Source organism: Stegodyphus dumicola, chromosome X2 (assembly GCF_044657685.1).
Source record: "Stegodyphus dumicola isolate Sdum_Otavi_A_Nest chromosome X2, ASM4465768v1".
Lineage (NCBI taxonomy): Eukaryota > Metazoa > Arthropoda > Arachnida > Araneae > Eresidae > Stegodyphus > Stegodyphus dumicola.
Window position 1 is genome coordinate 56,683,966 of NC_140781.1, and position 21,541 is coordinate 56,705,506.

A 21,541-nucleotide genomic window follows, 5' to 3' on the forward strand; every position below is an offset into this window, starting at 1 on the left:
TTTTTAACTACAGAGAAGAATATCTACATTGTAATGTAATATTTTAAATTCACCATATAGCGATATTTGTGTAAAACATCTAAAACGAAAGGATGTCCATAATACACATGGAATTAATATTCAGTCACGAAAGTGAAACTTTGTCATCTTTTCCCTAACTTAGAATATAAAAATTTCTCAGCTTGGAATATTTTTTTTCAACTAATATGATCATTATTTTTACAAGTCTAAAACTTTTTAATATATTCCTTCTTACTTAAGACATGCATTTCAAATTGACAAACACTGAACTCTTACAGCTTTTTGAGAATAATTTTTAAGTTATGAGACATAGCAAATAAAATCCTGCACAACAGGAAATATTGATATGAATTCCAAATAATAATACAACTCAACTTTAATATTTTCAATTTACGTTAAAAAAACGATTTTGGAGAAAAAATTAGATTTTTTTTATTGCCCAATTTGAAAGGTCAGTTTTGTAGGATTCCAAAAATGGTTCATTTTTATGTTTACGATAATTAGAAGAGAAGATATAGCCAATTAACTGCACCGGAAGTGAAAGCAGAAAGACCGGAAGTGCCATTTAAAGGGCTAAACTTAAAGGTAAACAATGGTTTTATCCGTGTTTTTTTTAACCTGTTTGTATGTAAATTGTGCTAAAACATTTCATTTTAATTCTGGGTACTTTGTTTTGTTTCTGGCAATAATTATTTGCCTTAATTTTTAGAATTGGGACTGGCAACACTGCGATTTTTCTTTACATTTGTTCCATGCTTGTTCTTCGTTTGCTACACGCATATTCACGCTTTATTTTTGTTTAATTTTTATAGTTATCTCTTTGCTTCTTTTATTTATTTTCTTTTGAACATTTGTCGAATTGTTTTAAGTATTCTAAGATGCCAAAAGCGAGATCTAAGAGAAGTAAAAAGCGATCTTTTTACGGTAACCGTTATACAACTGGGACTCGAACTGTTTGTGATAATGATGTAACAACTGCAAGCTCATCGAAATTAAAAACTTTGGAATTTACAGATGTTATGACTGCAAAGAATGATCAAGACTTAAAAGGAAATAGAATATTTGATATTATAAAATTACCTTCTATCTTTTCTATTCTCTGCTGTCCAGTGTGTTTCAAAACTGGCTTGCAATTAGTAGAAGATTCAAAATTTGGACTTTGCTCAAACTTTAGCTTGAAATGCAAATGTGGATTTATAAAAGCATTTTCTTCAACTCCCAAAAATGGAAATAAGAATATTTTAAATTCTTTCTTGGTGCTTGGATTAAGACTTATTGGAAAAGGTTACACATCTGGTAAAAAGTTGTTGTTTACCTTGAATTTGCCATTCATATCAAAAACAGCATTTAGGCAGCATGAAAGCAAATTGTTAGAAGGTGTAAAATATGTATCTAATCAGAACATGAAAGAAGCTGGCAAAGAAATTAGAAATTTAAAGAAAAGTACAGCTTGTGGTGTTTCTGTAGATGGTACTTGGCAGCGTCGTGGCCATATATCACTGAATGGTTGTGTATCTGTCATATCTATTGACACTGGTAAAATTTTAGACTTGGAAGTAATGTCTCGCTATTGCAGAATTTGTAATGGCAATTATAAAAAATGTGATCATGTATGCTCGAATCATAAGGGTTCAGCTGGAAATATGGAAGTCGTCGGAGCATACCGATTATTTTAAAAGTTCGACAAAAAGTCGAGAACTGCAGTATATTGAGTACTTTGGAGATGGAGATTCCAAAGCATATATGGAAGTAAAAGACATTTATGGAAAAGACTCGGTTAAGAAACTAGAGTGTATCGGTCATGTCCAAAAAAGAGTTGGTACCCGTTTGCGAAATTTGAAAAAAAACCAAAAAAGGGTTAGGTGGAAAAGGCAAATTAACGGATAAATTTATTGATAAATTACAGAATTATTACGGAATTGCTATCCGAAGCAACGTAGGAAATTTACAAAGTATGCAGTCGGCAGTTATTGCTGCATTTTTCCATTGTTGTTCTAGCAAGAAAAAAGAAATGCATGGACAGTGCCCAGTAGGAGTAGACAGTTGGTGCAGGTATCAAAGAGCACTACATAACGGATTGAAAATTTCAGAAAAAAATCCAGGTCTACCTGAATCTGTTTTGAACATTATCAAGCCTACATATATGAGTCTATGTGATAAAGGCTTACTCTCAAAATGTTTGCATGGAATGACTCAAAATTGCAACGAAAGCTTTAACAATGTATTATGGACAATCTTGCCGAAAGAAACTTTTGTAGGTATAAAGACTATGTTGCTGGGTGCATATATAGCAGTTTTAATTTTTAATTCTGGGTATCTTGGATTACTTCCTGTGTTTGAACATTTAGGTTTATCAATCGAACAAGAAATGATTAAAAATTACTTTGGAATTGATAATGAAAGAATAAAGAACTCGAAGCGTCATTCGTCACTCATTTCGAAAATAGCCAGAAAAAATTAAAATCAAATAGGAAATCAAAATTACTTAAGTATGAAGATATGGAGGGTGTGATGTACAAATGTGGAGAATTTTAAGAGTGTAAATGCAACAGAACAGTTTTTCTGTTAATGTGAAATCTTTAAATGCGTTTTCTGGAAAACTAATTTTTGTAGTGTTTTTACATGCAAGAAATGTAATTACTCAAAATGTTCTATAGATATCTCTATGAAATTTCACTATAGTGTTTTCTATATTGTTTACTAGGTTTCAAGCTAAAATCTAAGTTCTATTTATTTATTTGATTGTTTTATATGCATTTCTATATAAAACGATAAGAAATATTTTACAAAAAACTGTTTTTTTTTCATGTAATTACACATATTTTAGTAAATTTTAGAAATATCATAAACATTTTAGTTCATAACACAGATGAGTGTTGTAGTAGTATATAGTTCAAGTAAAATTGAAATATATGCAGTGGGAAAAAATATACGACATTTAACGTAAGTGTTAAATTCTCCTAAAAATTTGCATACAATTGCATATATTTAAAAAAATTATGAAAATATTCCTAAAAATTTACCTATTTTCATGATTTGATATCATATTTTTACTAAATGAATATATATTTAATCAGAATTCTATGTTTTTTAAAAAAAGGTGCTCCGAACGTAGGCAGATACCTTAACTGAAGATAGGCATTTCAAACTGACATTACTTTACTTACAGCACTTACAGCTCTTTGGGTACATCTAATACTTAATTTGTCACAGATATGAGAAACATTTTTGCATAAATACAATACAAAACATATAATATTGACATGAACTCCATAGCATGGTCCAACATCGGTAACTTAAATGAATTTTTAATACATTTTAGTATGAGTTAATTTAAAAAAGAAAAATTCCAATTCAAGTATTCAAACAGAAATGCTTCACAAATTTCAGATAACATAAGAACGGAATGAACCTAATTAATAATAACAGAAAAGCAGGCGAAGGACTATGAAAAGATGCATTCTTGGAGGACATTCTAAGGCCCTATTTAGCACATGGGCTGCATTTTTCCTTTTCAGATTAAGCAAACATTCAAGAGAATACCTATATGTGATATTTTGGCAGTCGTGAAGCTCGGCATTAAAGTTCAGGCATGGCTTTTCGCAGAGTGGTAAGGAGGATATTCAAAGACGACACAAATTGATTTAGCTTTTAATAGCCCATTTTTATTTACTCCAATTAGCCAATCATTTTTCTTTTAGATAACACTCTTTAAATTACATATCCATACTGGTTTTAACTAAGTATGATTGAATTTAAACTTTATGCGTCATAACCAATTCTAACAGCGGAAGAAAAGATGGACAGGGCAGAGCTGAGTCTTGTAGCAGCGAGATTAGGAAGCAATCTGACTGAAAAATGGCGCATACTCAGTATTTACAGAAGCGGTTACATAATAGGCTAGCACATTCTATTTAGAAGGTACTGGTCTAGGGGGAAGATCCTAAATTGCAGAAAATTAATTAAAGGTTGCGTGTTCGCGAAAAACAAAGCCATCGTACTTTTTTATATTTTACATCTCCCCCCTCCCTTCAAAACAAGAGCCCGGGTGAGCAAAGCATTAGTAGATTAGTGAAGCAAGAAGTATCATGAAAGACATGAAGAAACATCCAGGACATAGCTTACAGGCTTTAACTATGTCCCATCATAAACCATGATGTTTTCTCATATAATTGTAAAGTTTTTTAATTATACAATTTTACAATGATTTATAAGTAAACATGTAACTAAATTTTATATGGAAGAATAATAATAAATAAATTAGAAGCATAAAAGTCCTGAGTTTTTCTCAAAATATCTATTAAACAGTTCTTTCATAAAAGTAGTTGAAATCGAATGAAATACTTTTTTAAAGTCTCTTGATGCGAGTAAGTCTAGCTTATTTTCATCTTGTGAGCTAACAAGTTTACAAATATTATGCAGTTTTTCCAATAAATATAATTCAATAATAATTTTTGAATAGAAAATGTTTAAAAGTTTCTTTTCATATAAAACTTAGAAGATATACAATTTATACCATTTATGAATAATGTATTATGTGCATTCATTCTTCTCATCGTAGGTAATTAACAATATATTGACATATTTGAAAATAGTTTAAAAATTCAACACAAAACATTACAATACAATTCAATATAAATAATATGATACAATAAAACAATAACACTCTGAATCAAAATTTTCGGCATGTCTCGCCAACAGATCAGCGTGACTAGCTTGCTGATGGTTGGGGGGTGCTAGGTACAAAATATCAAAAAACCTCCGTTGCCTAATAAAAGGAAACTGGTTTTTGGCATTATACATTGTATCAAAGTGTTATTATAAAAAACACAAAATCCTACAAATTAAAATTCAAAATCTTACAAAATTAAAATTTCAAGACAAATAACTTGTATGTTCAAGTTAAAGTCTTTTTTAGAAATTTAGGAACGAGAAATGAATATTACCTTACAACAAGAAGAAAGAAAAAAAAATGTTACAAAATAATCTAAAATTATGTGAAAAATGTGTGTTAGTGTGTTGTGTGCGGTAGCACTTCTGTGCTAAACTATGGTCAGAGCATCGTGGCTGGTATGAAAAAGTATATAAAAACCCAAACCAGTTTCATGACCATAGTTGACTCTCCTAAAATTTTTTTTTTAAGAAATAAAAAGATACAAATTTTGAGAGCTTGTTGGGAGTATTACCTAGGGGGACGTCGGGCATGTGCTATCACTTCTTACTTCCTCTCTAAAGAAAGGACGAAAGAAGTAATACACATAGTGTGATATATCATGTCGAGAACAGTTTAGCAAACACATTCATCTTTATTGAAAAATCTGGTATGAGGGCCAGATTTTCAATGATGCAATGCACAAAGTGTATTAGTACAATGCACTAGAGATATTATTTACACTAGTTGGTAATGTAATTTATTAAAACAGTCGCAGACGTATAGGAGAGGTATGCAATATCCGTGAAAAAACTTCCTCCCAAGCCAAAGAGCAATAGTGAAATATAACATGCAAGAGGGGAAAAAATGTCAGATTTCAAACAAAATTAGTATCTGAGTATGGAAAACATGAACAAGAAATTAATATTTTTCTGAAAATGTCCCGAATGTCAGGGGTAAAACCCTTAACCAGTTTCAGGAATAGGGAATGAAAAATAATGAAGTGTTTTTAATCTTATTTTTGTCTATAATGCATTTACTTATACTAAAATATTCTGCATGAAACTTTATTCTTAAAAGGAATTTAAAGGAATTTCACACTTAAAAGGAATTTGATAAATCAGAGTGATTTCGTTTTCTGAAGATTCACATTCAGAAATAATTCAACTCAAAAGCAAAAAGGTTAGAACGATAATGAAGTATACCGTAACCAATAAAAAATGTTTTTTTTTCCTAAAAAAATTAAAGTGAAACTTTTTCTACCTAAAAAAATCTAAATGAATTTTTTTCGACTTTTCAAAATCAAAATGTAACTTTTCCCCCTTACATTTTGAATTTAACATGGGTTTTCCCATAGACAAAATAAAAGTGGAGATATTTCTTCCTACAAAATATAAAGTGAAACTTTTTCGACCTAAAAAAATCTAAACGAATTTTTTTTCAACTTTTTAAACTCAAAGTGTAATTTTTCTAACTGCATTTTGAAATTAACATGGGTTTTCTCATACACGAAATAACAGTGAAGATTTTTCGTCTTAAAATATTAAAGTGAAAATTTTTCCAACTCAAAAAAGCACAGTTTCTTTTGAGCCCTAACGGAAACTGCAGTGAACATTTTTCGCCTTAAAAAAACAAACACATTCAGAAATTATCATCAAGATATTCTACTCAGATATATTTTTCTGCTTTTAATGCCATTACATTTCCAATGAAATTTGATCCATTACCAGATAGTTAAATTTTTTTCGCATCCGAATGCATTTCGTGTCTCACATATGCTCATTACAACCAAGTTAGAAGTTAAGTGAATACTTCCTGAAATACTGTACATTTCATTCCGGAAAGTATCTTCATTTTGAATCCTCTAATGTTTCTTTTCCTGCATTCCAAGAAAATTTTGCGCATAAAGTTTTCAGTTTCGATGGAAATTATTTGCGGATGACTGTGATGCTATCGTGTTTTCATAAAACTTTTGAAAACTTTGAATATTACCAATTTTTACATTACGACCACTGCAAATCATTGATTTTCAATAATTTTCTTATTTTTCTTTTACAAAGCCTTGTAAAGACTTGGGAACAAATTTTTATTAAATAGTTATATTGTTTGATTTAATAACGTTTTACACTCCTGGAAGATTTAACTTCAATAACACTACCACTGTACGTCGAAGATTACATATGAGTGGACTGTACGCCCGGGTACCTCGAGTTTGTGTTCCTCTATTCGTCCAATCAAGAGGGGCACGATTACAGCGATGCCGGGAACATGTCAATTGGAATGTGTCTGACTGGGGTAATGTCATGTTTACTGATGAGTCAAGATTTGCTCTGGAGCCAGATGACAAGCGTATAAGCATATGGCGCGAACAACGAACACGCAATCAGTCCCAAAACATCACCGAACGTCACGCATTCCAAGGCGGAAGCATTATGGTGTGGGCAGGGATTTCATTAGGATACCGCACCGACTTGCACATCTTTAAACGGGGTTCTTTGACGGCTGTCCGGTATCGAGATGAAGTCCTAGAGCCCATTGTGAGATTGTACGCTGCAGCAATTGGCCCTACTTTATTGTTTTAATGGACGATAACCCACGTCCCCATAGAGCTGACATCGTCGATGACTACCTGGAGAGTGAAGGGATTGCGCATATGGCGTGGCCAGCATATTCGCCCGACCTTAATTCCATTGAAAATCTTTGGGATGCTCTCGGCCGTGCTGTATCTTTACGTTTCCCACCTCCAGCCCCTCTTATTGAGCTGGAAACTGCTCTACAAGAAGAATGGCGATTGCTTAATTCTGTAGTGGTTGACCACCTAATTGAAAGCATGGTCACAAGATGTAAACTTTGTATACAGATGAGGGGGGATCACATTCCCTATTAATGTCCTTTTTTTCATTTTATGCTGTTTAATTTTACGTTATACATAATTCTGTTTAAGTCTCTAGTATGTCATTATCAGACTACAAAAATTTAATATTGTTTTCACATCTGTATATGATTATTGATTTTGTTTTATGCATAAATATATATACTACTTTCCTGCCGAATTTTGTGTCAATCAAAGCAGTATTTGTTGATTTTGTTTGCATTTTACATCTTCGTGCTTAACTTTTGGAAGTGAGTGTACTAGGAAACTAGGATTCACTGTTTTGTAAATATGTTTCTCTTTGACTCAAAATTTTCTTTATCATATTCTAAATGAACAAATAACTATACATAAGTAATATATTGTATTGATGAACCAGTGTTATATTTTAATTTATTGAACTACATATTAAGTGACTGTGTAAGGATCTTAAGTTTTAGTAACGTTTATTTTATTTTAAATCTTTACTATCACTTCTTATTTTCTACTTCCGGCCAGAATTATAAGCGTGAAGGTTTTTATGCAAAGTTTGTCTGGCGAACGCCAAGTATTTAAGTTGTGGCCTTTTGCCAAGCGAGAGAGAGGAAGCAGTGAGTCAACGCAGGCCGCTTACCTTAGAAGTTACGCAGTTGCTGTTTGCCTTCCAGGCCAGAGGTTTTAATCCTCTTGATAAATTAAAACGTATTGTAGTGTTCACAGTCTCTGTGCTACATACGCTTCCTGTTATTATAAGGCCAATCTTCCACGTGTATTATTCTAAAGTTAAATTAGAGTTTAGTTTTATTTTTATACTTTTACGTTAGACCCCAAGTGGCGGGTCGGTGTATTCCGAAGTACGGAAGTTATTGTATATAGAGAAAAATAAAGGGTTTTGTATGCCCTTCGTCTGTATCCTGTCTACTTACCACAATTAGTGAACACAGCTTTAGTAAGCTCTCTGTTCCGAGTCAGGTCCTTGTATGTTCCCGAAGAAGGTTAGAAGGAACATTGAACCTGATAGTGGCGCCCAACGAAGAAGAATAACCATGGCCGAGTTTCACGAAGAACCTGTGCTGCCTGCAGAAACGGCTCAGAATCCAGAAATGCCAGCTGCCGCCCTGGAAGGGTTTGGTTACATCGTCCAGACCATGCGCGCTTCGATGAAACCAGAAGCAACATTTAACGGAAACTCACCGGTAACCAGTTTTTTGGAAAAATTGGATGACCACTTCATGCTCTACCCCGTGCACGAGTTTCAAAAAGTTACCTTAGCTACAAGCGCTTTGAGGGGCCAAGCGCTTAACTGGTTCAAATGTATAGGCAGAAGTCTCTTGGGTCAAGCAGGAAGTCCCACCTATACTTACGAAAATTTCAAGACTGCCCTACTAAAAGCCTTCCCTGTTGTAAGGGATTGTGCGAAATTAGAAACGGAACTTTTTAGTATATATCAACAAAGAATCGAAAACCTCTCGAGCTTTATTTTAAGAAAAATTCACGTTTTCAAGCTCTTGTATGGAAACCGTCCGGATCCTGAAATAATTCAAGTGATTTTGCCGAGGTTACTACCCCAAGTGCAAGACTTTATTGAATTGAGAAATCCGACTACACTGGAAAAGTTATTTGAGCTAGCAATCCAGTTTGAAAGTAGAAGAACGGCGGACGTCGAAAGAAGACGCCAATATCAACAGCGAAACCAATTTGGTACGCCAAGACTACAGCAAACTCAAGCATACGGCTACGGAGAAAAAGCGAATCAGTGGGCAAGGAAACCCGAGCATTCAAAAACAGCCGGCGAACGTCGACAGTTCAATAGCAACCCAGGAAAAAGTCTCAAGGCCAGGGGAAAAAGAAGAAAAGCACGGAAAGGAAAAATAATTTAAACTAAAACGGATTCCTGCTGACGAGAGGGTGCGGAAATCCGAAGGCCACGAAAACCCCTCTTCCTACAAGTTAAATACAGTAATGGTGAAAAATTTGACTTTTCCGAAGATTGAAGTCTTGATGAATAATATCCCAGCCACCGCACTCCTGGATACCGGCGCGCAGTGTTCCTGTGTGGCAGAAGAGGTTTTTAGAAATTATTTTCGCAAATACCGCATATATAATGCGGATAATACAACAGTGTTAGCGGCGCAAGGAGAAAAATGTAAGTGCGTAGGTAAAGTACCTTTGTATATCCGTATCAAGGACGAACAAATAAAGGTGATGTTTTTTATAGTAAAGAATCTGCAAGCACATTTAATTTTAGGAATAGATTTTCTTTCAGAAGCCCAAGCTACGCTGGATTTTAATGAAGCGTCCCTTAAGTTGACAATGAAACCAGTTCGTACTGAAAACGCTGAACCGCCGATGTTAAAACTTGACCACCTGCCTAATGACGAGCAAGATAGAATCCGACAAGTGGTAAGTGAATTTGCTTCGTTATTTAGTGATATTCCAGGATTTACTCAGGTTACTAACCATAGTATTGACACCGGAGGTGCAATGCCAGTTCGCCACAAAGCAAAGCGGTATGATAAGAATAAGGAAAAAATTATAGAATAGCATATCACCGATATGTTACGTAAAAAGATCATAACGCCCATCTCAAGTAGTTATGCTAGCCCGGTGGTTTTATGTAAGAAAAATAATGACTATCCATTGACACATCCAAAAAGGTGGAGATTCGCAATTGACTACCGTAAATTAAACTCCATAACTAAATATCCGGTATATCCGTTACCTATTATTGAAGAAATTCTAAGGAACATAACATCCACCAAATATACGACGACTTTAGACTTAACGACTGGTTATTTTCAAATAGGGGTTAGGCCTGAGGACGTGCCTAAGACTGCTTTTATAACCAAGTCTGGCACTTATGGATTTCTGCGTATGCCGTTTGGCCTTTCAGGGGCACCGGCAACATTTCAGCGATGTATGGACATTGTGTTAAGGTCTGTTCATGGAAAGTCCACATTTATCTATTTAGAGGATATCATTATTACTAGTGATAATCTCGACCAACATGTACAGGATTTAAGACAGGTGTTTTCTTGATTAAATGAAGCCGGTCTAAAAGTTAATGTCGAAAAGTGCAAATTTGCAGCCCCTGAATTAAAATATTTAGGTTACAAAATATCTCAGAAAGGAATAGAGACAGACGAATCAAAAATAATCGCTGTACAAAAGTATCCGACTCCAAACACGGCGAAGAAGCTCTCTTCTTTTCTAGGACTTTGTTCATATTATAGGTCCTTTATAAAAGATTTTGCAGCTATTGCTGAACCATTGTTAAAAATAAAAAGGAAAAGGCAAGATTCTCGTGGACGGCCGAAGCCAATAGTGCTTTCGAAAAATTAAAACTAGCATTAACGCAAGCCCCTGTGTTGAAATTTCCTGAAAAGGATGAGAATTTAGAAATTTCAGCGGATGCTTCGGATTATGCGGTAGGAGCGCTACTTTCGCAAAATCAGGAACCCGTGGCATTTTTTAGCCGAACTTTAAATCAAACACAAAGAAACTATTCCGCGACCGAGAGAGAGACACTTGCAGTTCTGTTAGTAGTGCAAAAGTTCCGAGTCTATTTTGGAAAGGCGCCAATAACAGTGTACTTTGATCATGCGGCGGTAACTAGATTGTACTCAGGGAAAAATTTATCCCCAAGGTTAATAAGATGGGCACTCAAGCTGCAAGAATATAATCTGGTAATCAAGCATACCCCTGGAAAGGAAAATATCGTAGCAGATGCCCTATCAAGGATTAAAATAGACGAACAAGGCAATACCGTAAAGATGGCAATGCTTACAGCATGTACAATAAATTCCCGAGAAACTGTAATAACCGAACTGGGTAAGGATCCTGAGTTTGGAAGCATTTATGAGTATTTGAAGGATCCTGAAAATTTTAGCCACCAAGATATTGTGGCGATAAGAAATAGGGCGGCCCATTACGAACTAATAGATGGTCTATTATTTTATACAAAAACTACGAATTCCAACAACGAATTTCGACCTGTTATCCCAGCTAGTCTTAGATTAAATATCCTGCAGGAGCTCCATGACAGCCCTTTAGCTTCTCATGCTGGTATTCGAAAAACTATCCAACGCGTATGCGAGGCAGTCTACTTTCCTGAACTGCAAAAGTTAACAAGGGCGTATGTCCAGTCCTGGCCAACATGTCAAGCAGTTAATTATATTAATTTCCGCCCGGCCGGGTTTCTAAATAGTATTAAATCCGAATTTCCAAATGAAATAATTGGCATCGATTTATTGGGCCCTTTCGCAAAAAGTCAGTTAAATAAAAGTCGCTATCTCCTTGTTATGGTTGATCATTTTAGTAAATGGACCGAAATTGTTCCCTTAAAACGAGCCTCCGCGAAATTAGTTACTGATTCTATTTTAAATAAATATATTTTAAAATACGGGGCGCCCCTAAAAGTTATATCGGATAATGGTCCTCAATTTGTAAGTAATATATTTGAAGACATGTGCCAAAAACTGGGCATACGTCATTTAAAAATGGTCCCGTATCGGCCGCAATCAAATATAGCGGAACGGGTCGATAGAAATATAGTGAAAATTATCCGTAGTTATGTTAAAAATTTTCATAAAAGCTGGGATAACTATGTCAATGAATTTGCTTTCGCTCTTAGGACCGCAAAACATGATACAACGGGCAAAACTCCTGCTGAGTTATTTCTAGGCAGAAAGATTATAACACCGTTAGATAAATTATTTTATGTGCAACAAAGAGCCCCAGAATTTAAAATGGGTGATATAGAAAAACTAATAAAAGAAGCAAAAAAGAATACGGAAGTAGCACAAAGAAAACAGAAGCTATATTATGATTTGAAACGACGGGGAGTAACTTATAAAGTAGGGGATGAAGTTTTAAAAATTAAGCATTCACTTTCTTCAGGCACCAGGATTTGGCGACCAGGGTTTTAGGGGACCTAGTCGCCAAATCCTGGGTGCGGAGAATCATCATCCACAACCCTTTTATTTCGGGCGCAACTTGTAGAGTCATTAGGATTTTTTTTAGAGGCAGAAAAGATGAAAAATATGCAACCGCCTTCACCGGGAATCGAACCACGGACCTCTGGAATACCGGCCCAGCGTACTACCGTTACACCACGAAGGCACGCTAGCGAAGGGGGTGAAATACCTTATATACTCCCCTTTTTAAAGGGCAACTAGGGTTTTTAAGTGACCTAGTTGCCAAATCCCGGATGTGGAGAATCATCATCCACAACCCTTTTTAGTTCGGGCGCCACTTGTAGAGTCATTAGGATATTTTTAGAGGCAGAAAAGATGAAAAATAGCAACCGCCTTACCCGGGAATCGAACCACGGACCTCTGGAATACCGGCCCAGAGTGCTACCGTTACACCACGAAGGCACGCTAGGGAAGTGGGTGAAATACCTTATATCTTTAGTAAAATCTCAAAGGCTAAACTGAACGTTTAATTACTAATTTTGAAGATTCTGGATATTTCCTATTTAAACGTTCATACCTGTTTAGCAAAACAGTTTATATATTCACTCCGTTGGTTAATTTTTAAATCGTTTTTCATCTATAACACTTGATTCTATAACATCTTGGTTAATTTTTAAATCGTTTTTCATCTATAACACTTGATTTCTAGTGAAGTATCAAAATGATTATTACCTATTCGCTTTTTGCAAAGAATTTCGTAGACACATGTGCTTAGTACAGAAAATTTTTCTAACTTATAATATATTACTAAAATAGAAAACATGCAAAATTTCCCTAAAAATGTATATATTAATTTCTTTAAAAACATGTACACGAATACCTACATTTAATAATTTAATGAGTATTTTCCTATATCAGAACGAAAATTTTTAAATAATGTCATGTTCCAGAAAATTTATATATTTGTGATGTCGTTGCCTTTTCACAAACGTTTTGAGAAAGTGTGCTCTTTGTACTCTTTTAAACACTTCGAAACTGTTTTCTCTTTGCCATTGGAAACTATTTTATCTTTGCTGTTGGTATATGCCAATGAATTCTCGATACTTTTTCTCTTGGTTTATTTTCAGCTTATGAGTTATTTAAATACTTAAAAATATATTTGTAGATCTTTATGTTGACACTTGCGATAGACTTCTTGGACGTTTTTGGAAAATGTATTTGTTTTATTCACGTGAATGTAACTTATGTGTTCTTAAAATTTTATTATTCACAGTATTAGTCAATTATGACAGAATGAAGGATGTTTTCCCATTATTCAACATTCGTATGAACTTCAGTATTTCAAATCTCTCACGCAACTTTAATTCTTCCTATCAGTAATAAGAAGACAAATGGAAAAAATGCAGGTTATGCGGACATAAGGTAAAAATCTGGAAGTAATCCATTTAAATACGGTGATGGTACAAAATCTAGCCATGCCCGAAATACATATTCTTGTAAATAACGTACCGACTACTGCTCTCCTGGACACCGGGGCTCAGTGTTTATTTCTCTCCGAAGAGTTCTTTAGTAAACATTTTCGTCGTTATAGATTATTTAGAAATACAAGACAAAAAGTACTTGCCGCCCAAGGTAAACAGTGCATATACTTGGGAGAAACTGCACTGCATGCACAAATCAAAAATGAAGTATCGAAGGTTAATTTTTTAGTTGTGAAAAACTTACTCACATCTGTAATAATAGGCGTGGATTTCCTACGCGCAGCTGGCGCGAATCTTAATTTCTAGAATTCTGCGTTTCAGGTGCACATATACCCTCTGGAAGAAGAAGAAGGGTCTCTGCCAGAAATGGGATTAAACCATCTGAAGTTTGAAGAGAAAGAGAAGATTGAAAAGTTGGTAAGAAAATTTAATTCTTTGTTCAATGAAAAACCTGGCTTCTGCCAAGTAATTATCTATTCTATTGATAAAGGCAGTGCCTCTCCAGTCCGGTCGAAACCTTGTCCTTATGACAAAATCATAACTGGGTCCCCTAAAAACCCCAGTCGTCCTTTAAAAGGGGGTATATAAAGTATTTCTCCCGCCTTCTTGGCATGCCTTCGTGGTGTGGTGGTTGCACGCTGGGCGCGTATTTCAGAGGTCCGTGGTTCCATTCCCGGTAAAGGCGTTGCTCATTTTTCGTTTCTCCTCCTTCCAAAAAATCCTAATGTCTCTACAACTATACTAATTTTAGGAATTCATCACTAATTATCACTAATTATTCATCACTATATTATCACTAATTATTCATCACTAATTTTAGGAATTCATCACTATACTTGCCAAGTTTATTTCTTATTCGGGTAGTGAACTAGTTCTTTCTTGAAGTTTTTAAATCTTTCTAATCATTTGAATGCTATTAGATTTCAAGTTGCACAATTAATTTACTAGTGCTTTGTGCATTTTAGATACACAGATATGCAGATACACAGAATTATAAATAATATTATATAGACTTGTGAAATGAAAAAAAAGACATTTTGAAATGATAGCAAATAATAGGTGCCGAGATCTGGTTTATAATTACCTATTAGTAATTAATCCAATCCTTACAAAGGACCATGTCCATATCGAGCATTTTAACTTGCAGAATTAATATCCACTGAAATTCGATCATGATTAGATGACGTAATTTTATACATTGTATTTGCTTCGAGACAATTTTAATGCATATTCTAAATAATCTTACTTCACACATTTTAATAATTGTATTAAATATTTTAATGAACGCTTGAAATCATCACAATCATTGATACTGATGACTTTTTAATGCAAAAAATGAGTTAAAAATCACATAACAAACAGTTATTTATTTTTTCTAGAATCCCTATGAATATTAGGTATATACAATGAGCTGAAAGCTATGTAAAACACAGAGTATTGATATTTCCTGTCTCAAAATATTAAGCAATTATAAACCATTTAGATTTTTTGTTACTGATAATAGTTACAGGCTTTTCGTGTAGAATAGGGTAATTTTGTCTCTAATGAACAATGTTAATAAAGTAAATTTTTGTCTTATTCCTTATCCAAATCACTGTTCCAAAGTTATTTACTATTGCTGTTGCTCGTACTATTGCTGTTGTGGATAATTTTTTCGGTATTCCAACTACTGGTGAAAATCGCCATTTTTTTTAAATTTTTACTCCTGATTTAAGTAATTAGTGGGAAAATTAGGAAGCTGTAAAATAATTAAAACTTATAATTTTAGTGATAAAACATGGATTTTCATTTCCTTCTTGTACGATTTCGTAACATTGATTACAAGATATGTGGTCAAGCGGAATGCCTTCAATATTTCATAATTAATAAACATGGCTTAGTTGTAAAATAGTTTATGTTTAGTTGTAAAATAGTTAGCATTAAAATATGGATTGGTTTATTTAATTAAGGCAAATCACTTAAGGGCTATCTGCCTAAGGAGAGAGTTAGCCTTCGTGGAGTACTTTCTAAGAAAGACTGGCTCGTATACATGTTATACATGGGAAAAGTCACGAAAGCGCTCACGTAGCCAGCCAGTTTACCGGAATTCGAGCTCCGATCTGAACTACCAGTATTCAGCGACTTTACGTTCGGCCGTTGGTGGGCTCTTTAAAATATAAGTCATTTGTCTTGAATACATTCTTGTAATCAGCGCTAAAGAATCTTTCATACAAAAGCTAGAAATTTAATTTTTGCTACAATATTTTTATAAATTCAGAGGTTTACTGAAATTAAATGTACAAAATTGACAAAATTAAATGTACAAATGACAAAATTGTAATGACATCAATGCAGCACCTAATTTCTGCAACGATATTTTTACTTATAAAATATTTACTTTATAAAATAGGTTTAAAACTAAATACGTGGAAAGTTTTGCAAACGCTAACCGCCTAAACACTTTTTCAAAGAATTACACTTTGCTCAAAGTAAAGTCTAAATGCGCTTATGTTTTCTATTTCTATAATTAAAATTTTAAAAAAAGTTATGCTTTGAATAATTAACTCTGCACCGATAATGTAGAACATCAGCGTTCCTTAAACCAAATTCAGTCCTTGTATTTTTCCAAGAATTTCAAATGAAACTCAAGAATGCGCTCTATGATTATTTTTAGTTTGTCCATCTGAGGCAGGAATGTTAACCTACATAAAAGGAAAAAAAAAAAAAAAACATTCCGCTCAGACTTTTGCATTATTTTCATCATTTATTAAATTAAAGAAATAAAAAACAATGAAATAGTTTAACATTTTGTAAATTTGAATAAAATGTGATTACCGAAAATGATAGGTTTCTGGTCTTTGGCCGAACAGGCATCCTGGTATTACACAAATCCCAGCACTTTCGAGTAACTCCATTGCGTAAAATTCATCAGGGCTTTGCCTCCGACTCTGAATTAGAAAGAAAACAATTAGCACATTTGGGAAAAAATCAGGTGCCAAAATTAATGGATTTTCAAAAGGAAATATGTAAAAAAAATCTTTATGTTGCTGTCGAATAAGTTTCACATCATTTCAGTTTCTTCAAAATGTTATGATATTCTTCTAATCAAAAAGTGGTTTTATTTGTCCTCTAACACTTAGAACTTTTATTTTCTAACAGAAAATTTCAATAGTTGCCAATGCAGGTAATTGCACTTCTTGTTTTGCGTGTTTGGTATAAAACTACTTCACGAAATGTACTTTTGCCTGAATAACATCTTCATATCTTCTTACTTAGAGACAGACAGCTTTTCAAATGAGACATTGCAGAAACATTATTTTAATTATAAGAGGTTTCATGACTATTTCAAATTTACTTTTGTTCAGAGTGTTAGATTGATAATGAGGCATTTGATTCAAAAGGTCCTAGAGAAGCCTTAAAGGAGATCATGAGTACAGAGGCAAACCATTTTTACACAGCAGTTTTTAAAAAGGGATTAAAATGTTAAACCTTCTTCAGTAACAAATACAATGTAAATTTTAAACAATGGGAATTGATTGGGTGGTTGTGAGAATTGGAAATATAGTCGAACCTGTCGTTAGAGGTTACTTACTGGACGGCGGGTTTGTTATCACGGGCTGTCCTCTAAATGGGAGTGTATTGGTTTCCTACTTAAAGGTCCGAAGATTCAGGACATGTTCTCTAATGAGGAATATCCGTTGAAATTCATTATCCGTCAACGAAAATTCGACTGATTATTTTAATGGTTTCTGTACGTTATGTACTACAAGGATATTAGACATTCTTATGATGGGTATTAAAAATTTATAATAGGCAGTATTAAACGTACATTGGCTTACCTTAGTCTTACATTACACTGGCTTACATTAGCCTACATTAGTCTGAAAAATAGATGCATTAAATATAACTAATAGATTAATAGTTTTTGTGAAAACAGATGAAAGATTTATAAGAAACAGGATACTAGATCCATTTAAATATTTTCAAAAATAAATGCATTAAACATTTATCAGGAATAGAATCATAAAAGATTACATGAAAACAGTATTATACATATATATATATATATATATATATGTAAGATAAAAATATATGAATCAGAATTATAATATAACTATAAACATTAATTCGTCCTCTCTATTCTAAAATCGTAATAACTTCTCTGCATTGCGTCATTTCTAGATCATTCTATGGTCCGCGCAACTCTGATGACGTAATAATTAAGAACTGAAACTGTCGTTGTAAACCTAAACTTTTCTCTTCGCGTGCCTCCATCTTGCATAACTACGCACTTCAGCTTTTGCTCTCTACTGTGCTAAGATGTAATTTCGCTGGCTTGCTTTCTATCTCAAAAATATCAAAAATGTAAATCTTCTGTGGAAAGGCACGACTAGAGTGCAAAGTGATTGTGGCCACAAATATCAATTGGAAATAAAAATGGAATTAAAATCGCTTCTACTGCCAAGTTTTATTTACGAAGTCAACACATTAGCTTACGACGCAATCAGATTACTTCGTCTTCAATATGGATCTAAGCACGCATCGACACTGCTCCGTCTTTTTTCCTTTGCTCTTATTATGACAATTAAGCCGGTAAGGATAGTTTCCTGCAGCCTGAAACCTCAATGGAAAATTTAATTCAGCTCTTCAAATCATCGTTTTGTGATAACTCCAAGATAATGTGAAAGAAGTGAATCATCAAGTTTGTTTTTTCAGTGTTTAAAAAATAACAGATCATTCTTCTGCTGCGGTGTTTTGCAAGTGCTTCAAAAAATAATCTCGTGTAGTGTTTACAGATTGAAAGTAATCTCTCGATAAATTGAGAAGTTCGAATGCCTAGTGAAAAGGAATATTGAATTTGCTTCGCCGATCTCTACAATATTTAGAAAAAAAGTGCTTTAAATCATCAGTGTATTACCGTTTAGGAATTCAGCATTACAGCGGGTTCAAGGTCGATCTGAGTTAGTGTTTGCAAGTATGTGCGACAGAAAATTATTTGCACTTCTGCTTTTTCAACAGCTCAAAAATTATTACATTCGTGTGAATCTAGCTCAGGAACTAAATTATTTAATGTGCTGCGGATTCTATAGTTTTCATTTCAACATTGGTTAAAATTTCTGCAATTTGTTTTGAGAAAATCTGAAATTCTTGTTCATTAATTTTTTTAATTTTTAATTTTTCATAATTATGTGTGAGCAAATTAAGTAACGAATTTTAAGCTATTTAAATTATTCATAGGGAAGGATATTAAGATAAGTTTTTATGTTTTTGAAATTTTGTTGAGAATTTTAAATACGAATTTTATAATTATTCTAAAAATAAAGATGTTAAAAATAAGTAAAATTATTACAGATACGTAATATGAAATTATGGTAAATGCATGTTAAATTTATGGGTGATTGTATGTTAAGTATAGTGTATGTCGAGGGAGTACTGGTTCCTTCAACAGAGGCCTGTTATTACCTCTGTACAGTTGTTCCTTTTACCCTCTTCATGCAAGATAATGTTGGAGGCTCTCATTTTATGAATGCATGTAAATTTTTTATATTATTATTATTATTATTAGTATTATATTTTTTTATTATGGAATGTATTAGTGCAGTTCTCAAAGGCCAGTTACCTTAATGCAAGGAACGGAGGTCTTTTCAAGTAACTGTCTAGGCACCCTGGGCCACCAGTGCAGAGAACACACTGGTTAGCTCAAGAGGACAGCCCTATTGATGGATATGTTTGTTTAGTATTGCGAGGCCTTCCAGTAGGTAAAATACAGGAATTGTAAATGAAAGATGATAAAGGTGAAACCATAAATTCTGAAAATCTTAATCCTATTATTTATGATGTTAAATTATAATTTATCAGTATGAAAATTAATATCATAAATATTTATAAGTAATCATTAAGTAAAAGTTTATTTTGTGATATTCTGTAATAACAAGAACCTTCCCTGAAGAATTATGATTATGTGAACTCTCAAACAAAAAGACTTTTGGACTGAAATGTTGAAAAATTCAATAGGACTCTAAAAATTAAGAATCTATTTAAAAAAAAATTGATATTTATAAATAATACTTTACAGGATCAAAATTTTATTATTTATTTATATTTTTTTAAAATTTGCTTGTGCTTTAATTCTTCTCTGTCGCTACGTCTTTTTCTTTTTGAAGGAGGGAATATGTAAGATAAAAATATATGAATCAGAATTATAATATAACTATAAACATTAATTCGTCCTCTCTATTCTAAAATCGTAATAACTTCTCTGCATTGCGTCATTTCTAGATCACTCTATGGTCCGCGCAAGTCTGATGACGTAATAATTAAGAACTGAAACTGTCGTTGTAAACCTAAACTTTTCTCTTCGCGTGCCTCCATCTTGCATAACTACGCACTTCAGCTTTTGCTCTCTACTGTGCTAAGATGTAATTTCGCTGGCTTGCTTTCTATCTCAAAAATATCAAAAATGTAAATCTTCTGTGGAAAGGCACGACTAGAGTGCAAAGTGATTGTGGCCACAAATATCAATTGGAAATAAAAATGGAATTAAAATCGCTTCTACTGCCAAGTTTTATTTACGAAGTCAACACATTAGCTTACGACGCAATCAGATTACTTCGTCTTCAATATAGGATAACTACGCATCTACAGTGTTCTGTCTTTTCTTTTCCTTGTGCTTTTATCATGACATATATATATATATATATATATATATATATATATTTGTAATAATAAACTTCCATAGTCAAGAATACACTTAAAATTCTAACTGTATATTCTTTTCATTTTTAATGGCGACGTTCTCTTATTTGAATGTACGTGGAATTAAATCCACAGCCCCGTAGTCAAGTTGTTTTTCCCGCCCTTTTCTACACGTACAGTTATAGAATGTTCTGGAAATACTTCAAGTGAACTGGATTGGCTGACGAGGCTGACGTCATTTCATGGAAGCTCCGCCTTTCCAGAGGCTATAAAAAGACTCGCAAGAGGAATATCGAGGCTTTTTCTTAAATGTCACGATACAGTAAACTTCATACAAAAAGTGATTAGTAATTCTTTTTATTTACTCCGGATATCTGATTTTGTAACTGCTATTTTCTCCTGAAGTATAATAAATGGATCCTGTTTTTTAAAACTTATCGTCTGATTATTTAAGCTACGACTACATTGATGATTCTTCAACAATCTATTTATTCCTGACAAAAGTTGGTACATCACATATATATATATATGTGTGTGTATATACATTCATATATAAATATAGAGGTAAATAGTAAATAAATCAAAATTATAACTTTAATCTGCAATAATCCATTAACTCTTCTTTTTAATTTGGTTATTTCTTCTTTTTGCGCTAAAAATACGAGTTGTTTATACAAATTGCTTTAAACTGCATCATTTCAAAATTAATTCATGCCATATGATTCTTGCATAACGCTAATGATGCAGGCACTTACATAACGCTTCAGCCAAAAATTATTCCAAATTTGAGAACGGAAACTTAGTATTTATTAACCAATCAAAATAAATTTAAACTTAATCATTCTGAATCGGGTGTTTATCTCAGACACCTCGCATTTATGTTGCCCTGGCAACATGTCGCCGCTAACTCTCAGCAATTGTACTGTCATGGCCATGTGCCAAAACA

At 33.4% G+C, this 21,541-nt stretch overlaps 1 protein-coding gene and 1 pseudogene across 3 annotated transcripts in view; one reads left to right on the plus strand and one right to left on the minus strand.

The window, feature by feature from the left end:
• Positions 1-792: 792 nt before the first annotated feature.
• On the plus strand, positions 793-4,590 carry LOC146992762 (uncharacterized; annotated as a pseudogene).
• Positions 3,163-21,541, minus strand: part of LOC118198631 (alanine aminotransferase 2-like) — a 77,824-nt gene continuing 59,445 nt past the window's right edge. For all 3 annotated transcript variants that reach the window (XM_085808883.1, XM_085808882.1, XM_085808881.1), the window contains 2 exons: positions 16,735-16,847; positions 3,163-16,601 (listed from right to left, as the gene is read on the minus strand). In XM_085808883.1, coding sequence (XP_085665009.1) covers positions 16,508-16,601; positions 16,735-16,847 — 207 coding nt within the window. In that variant the 3' untranslated portion in view covers positions 3,163-16,507. The remainder of the gene's footprint in view (positions 16,602-16,734; positions 16,848-21,541) is intronic.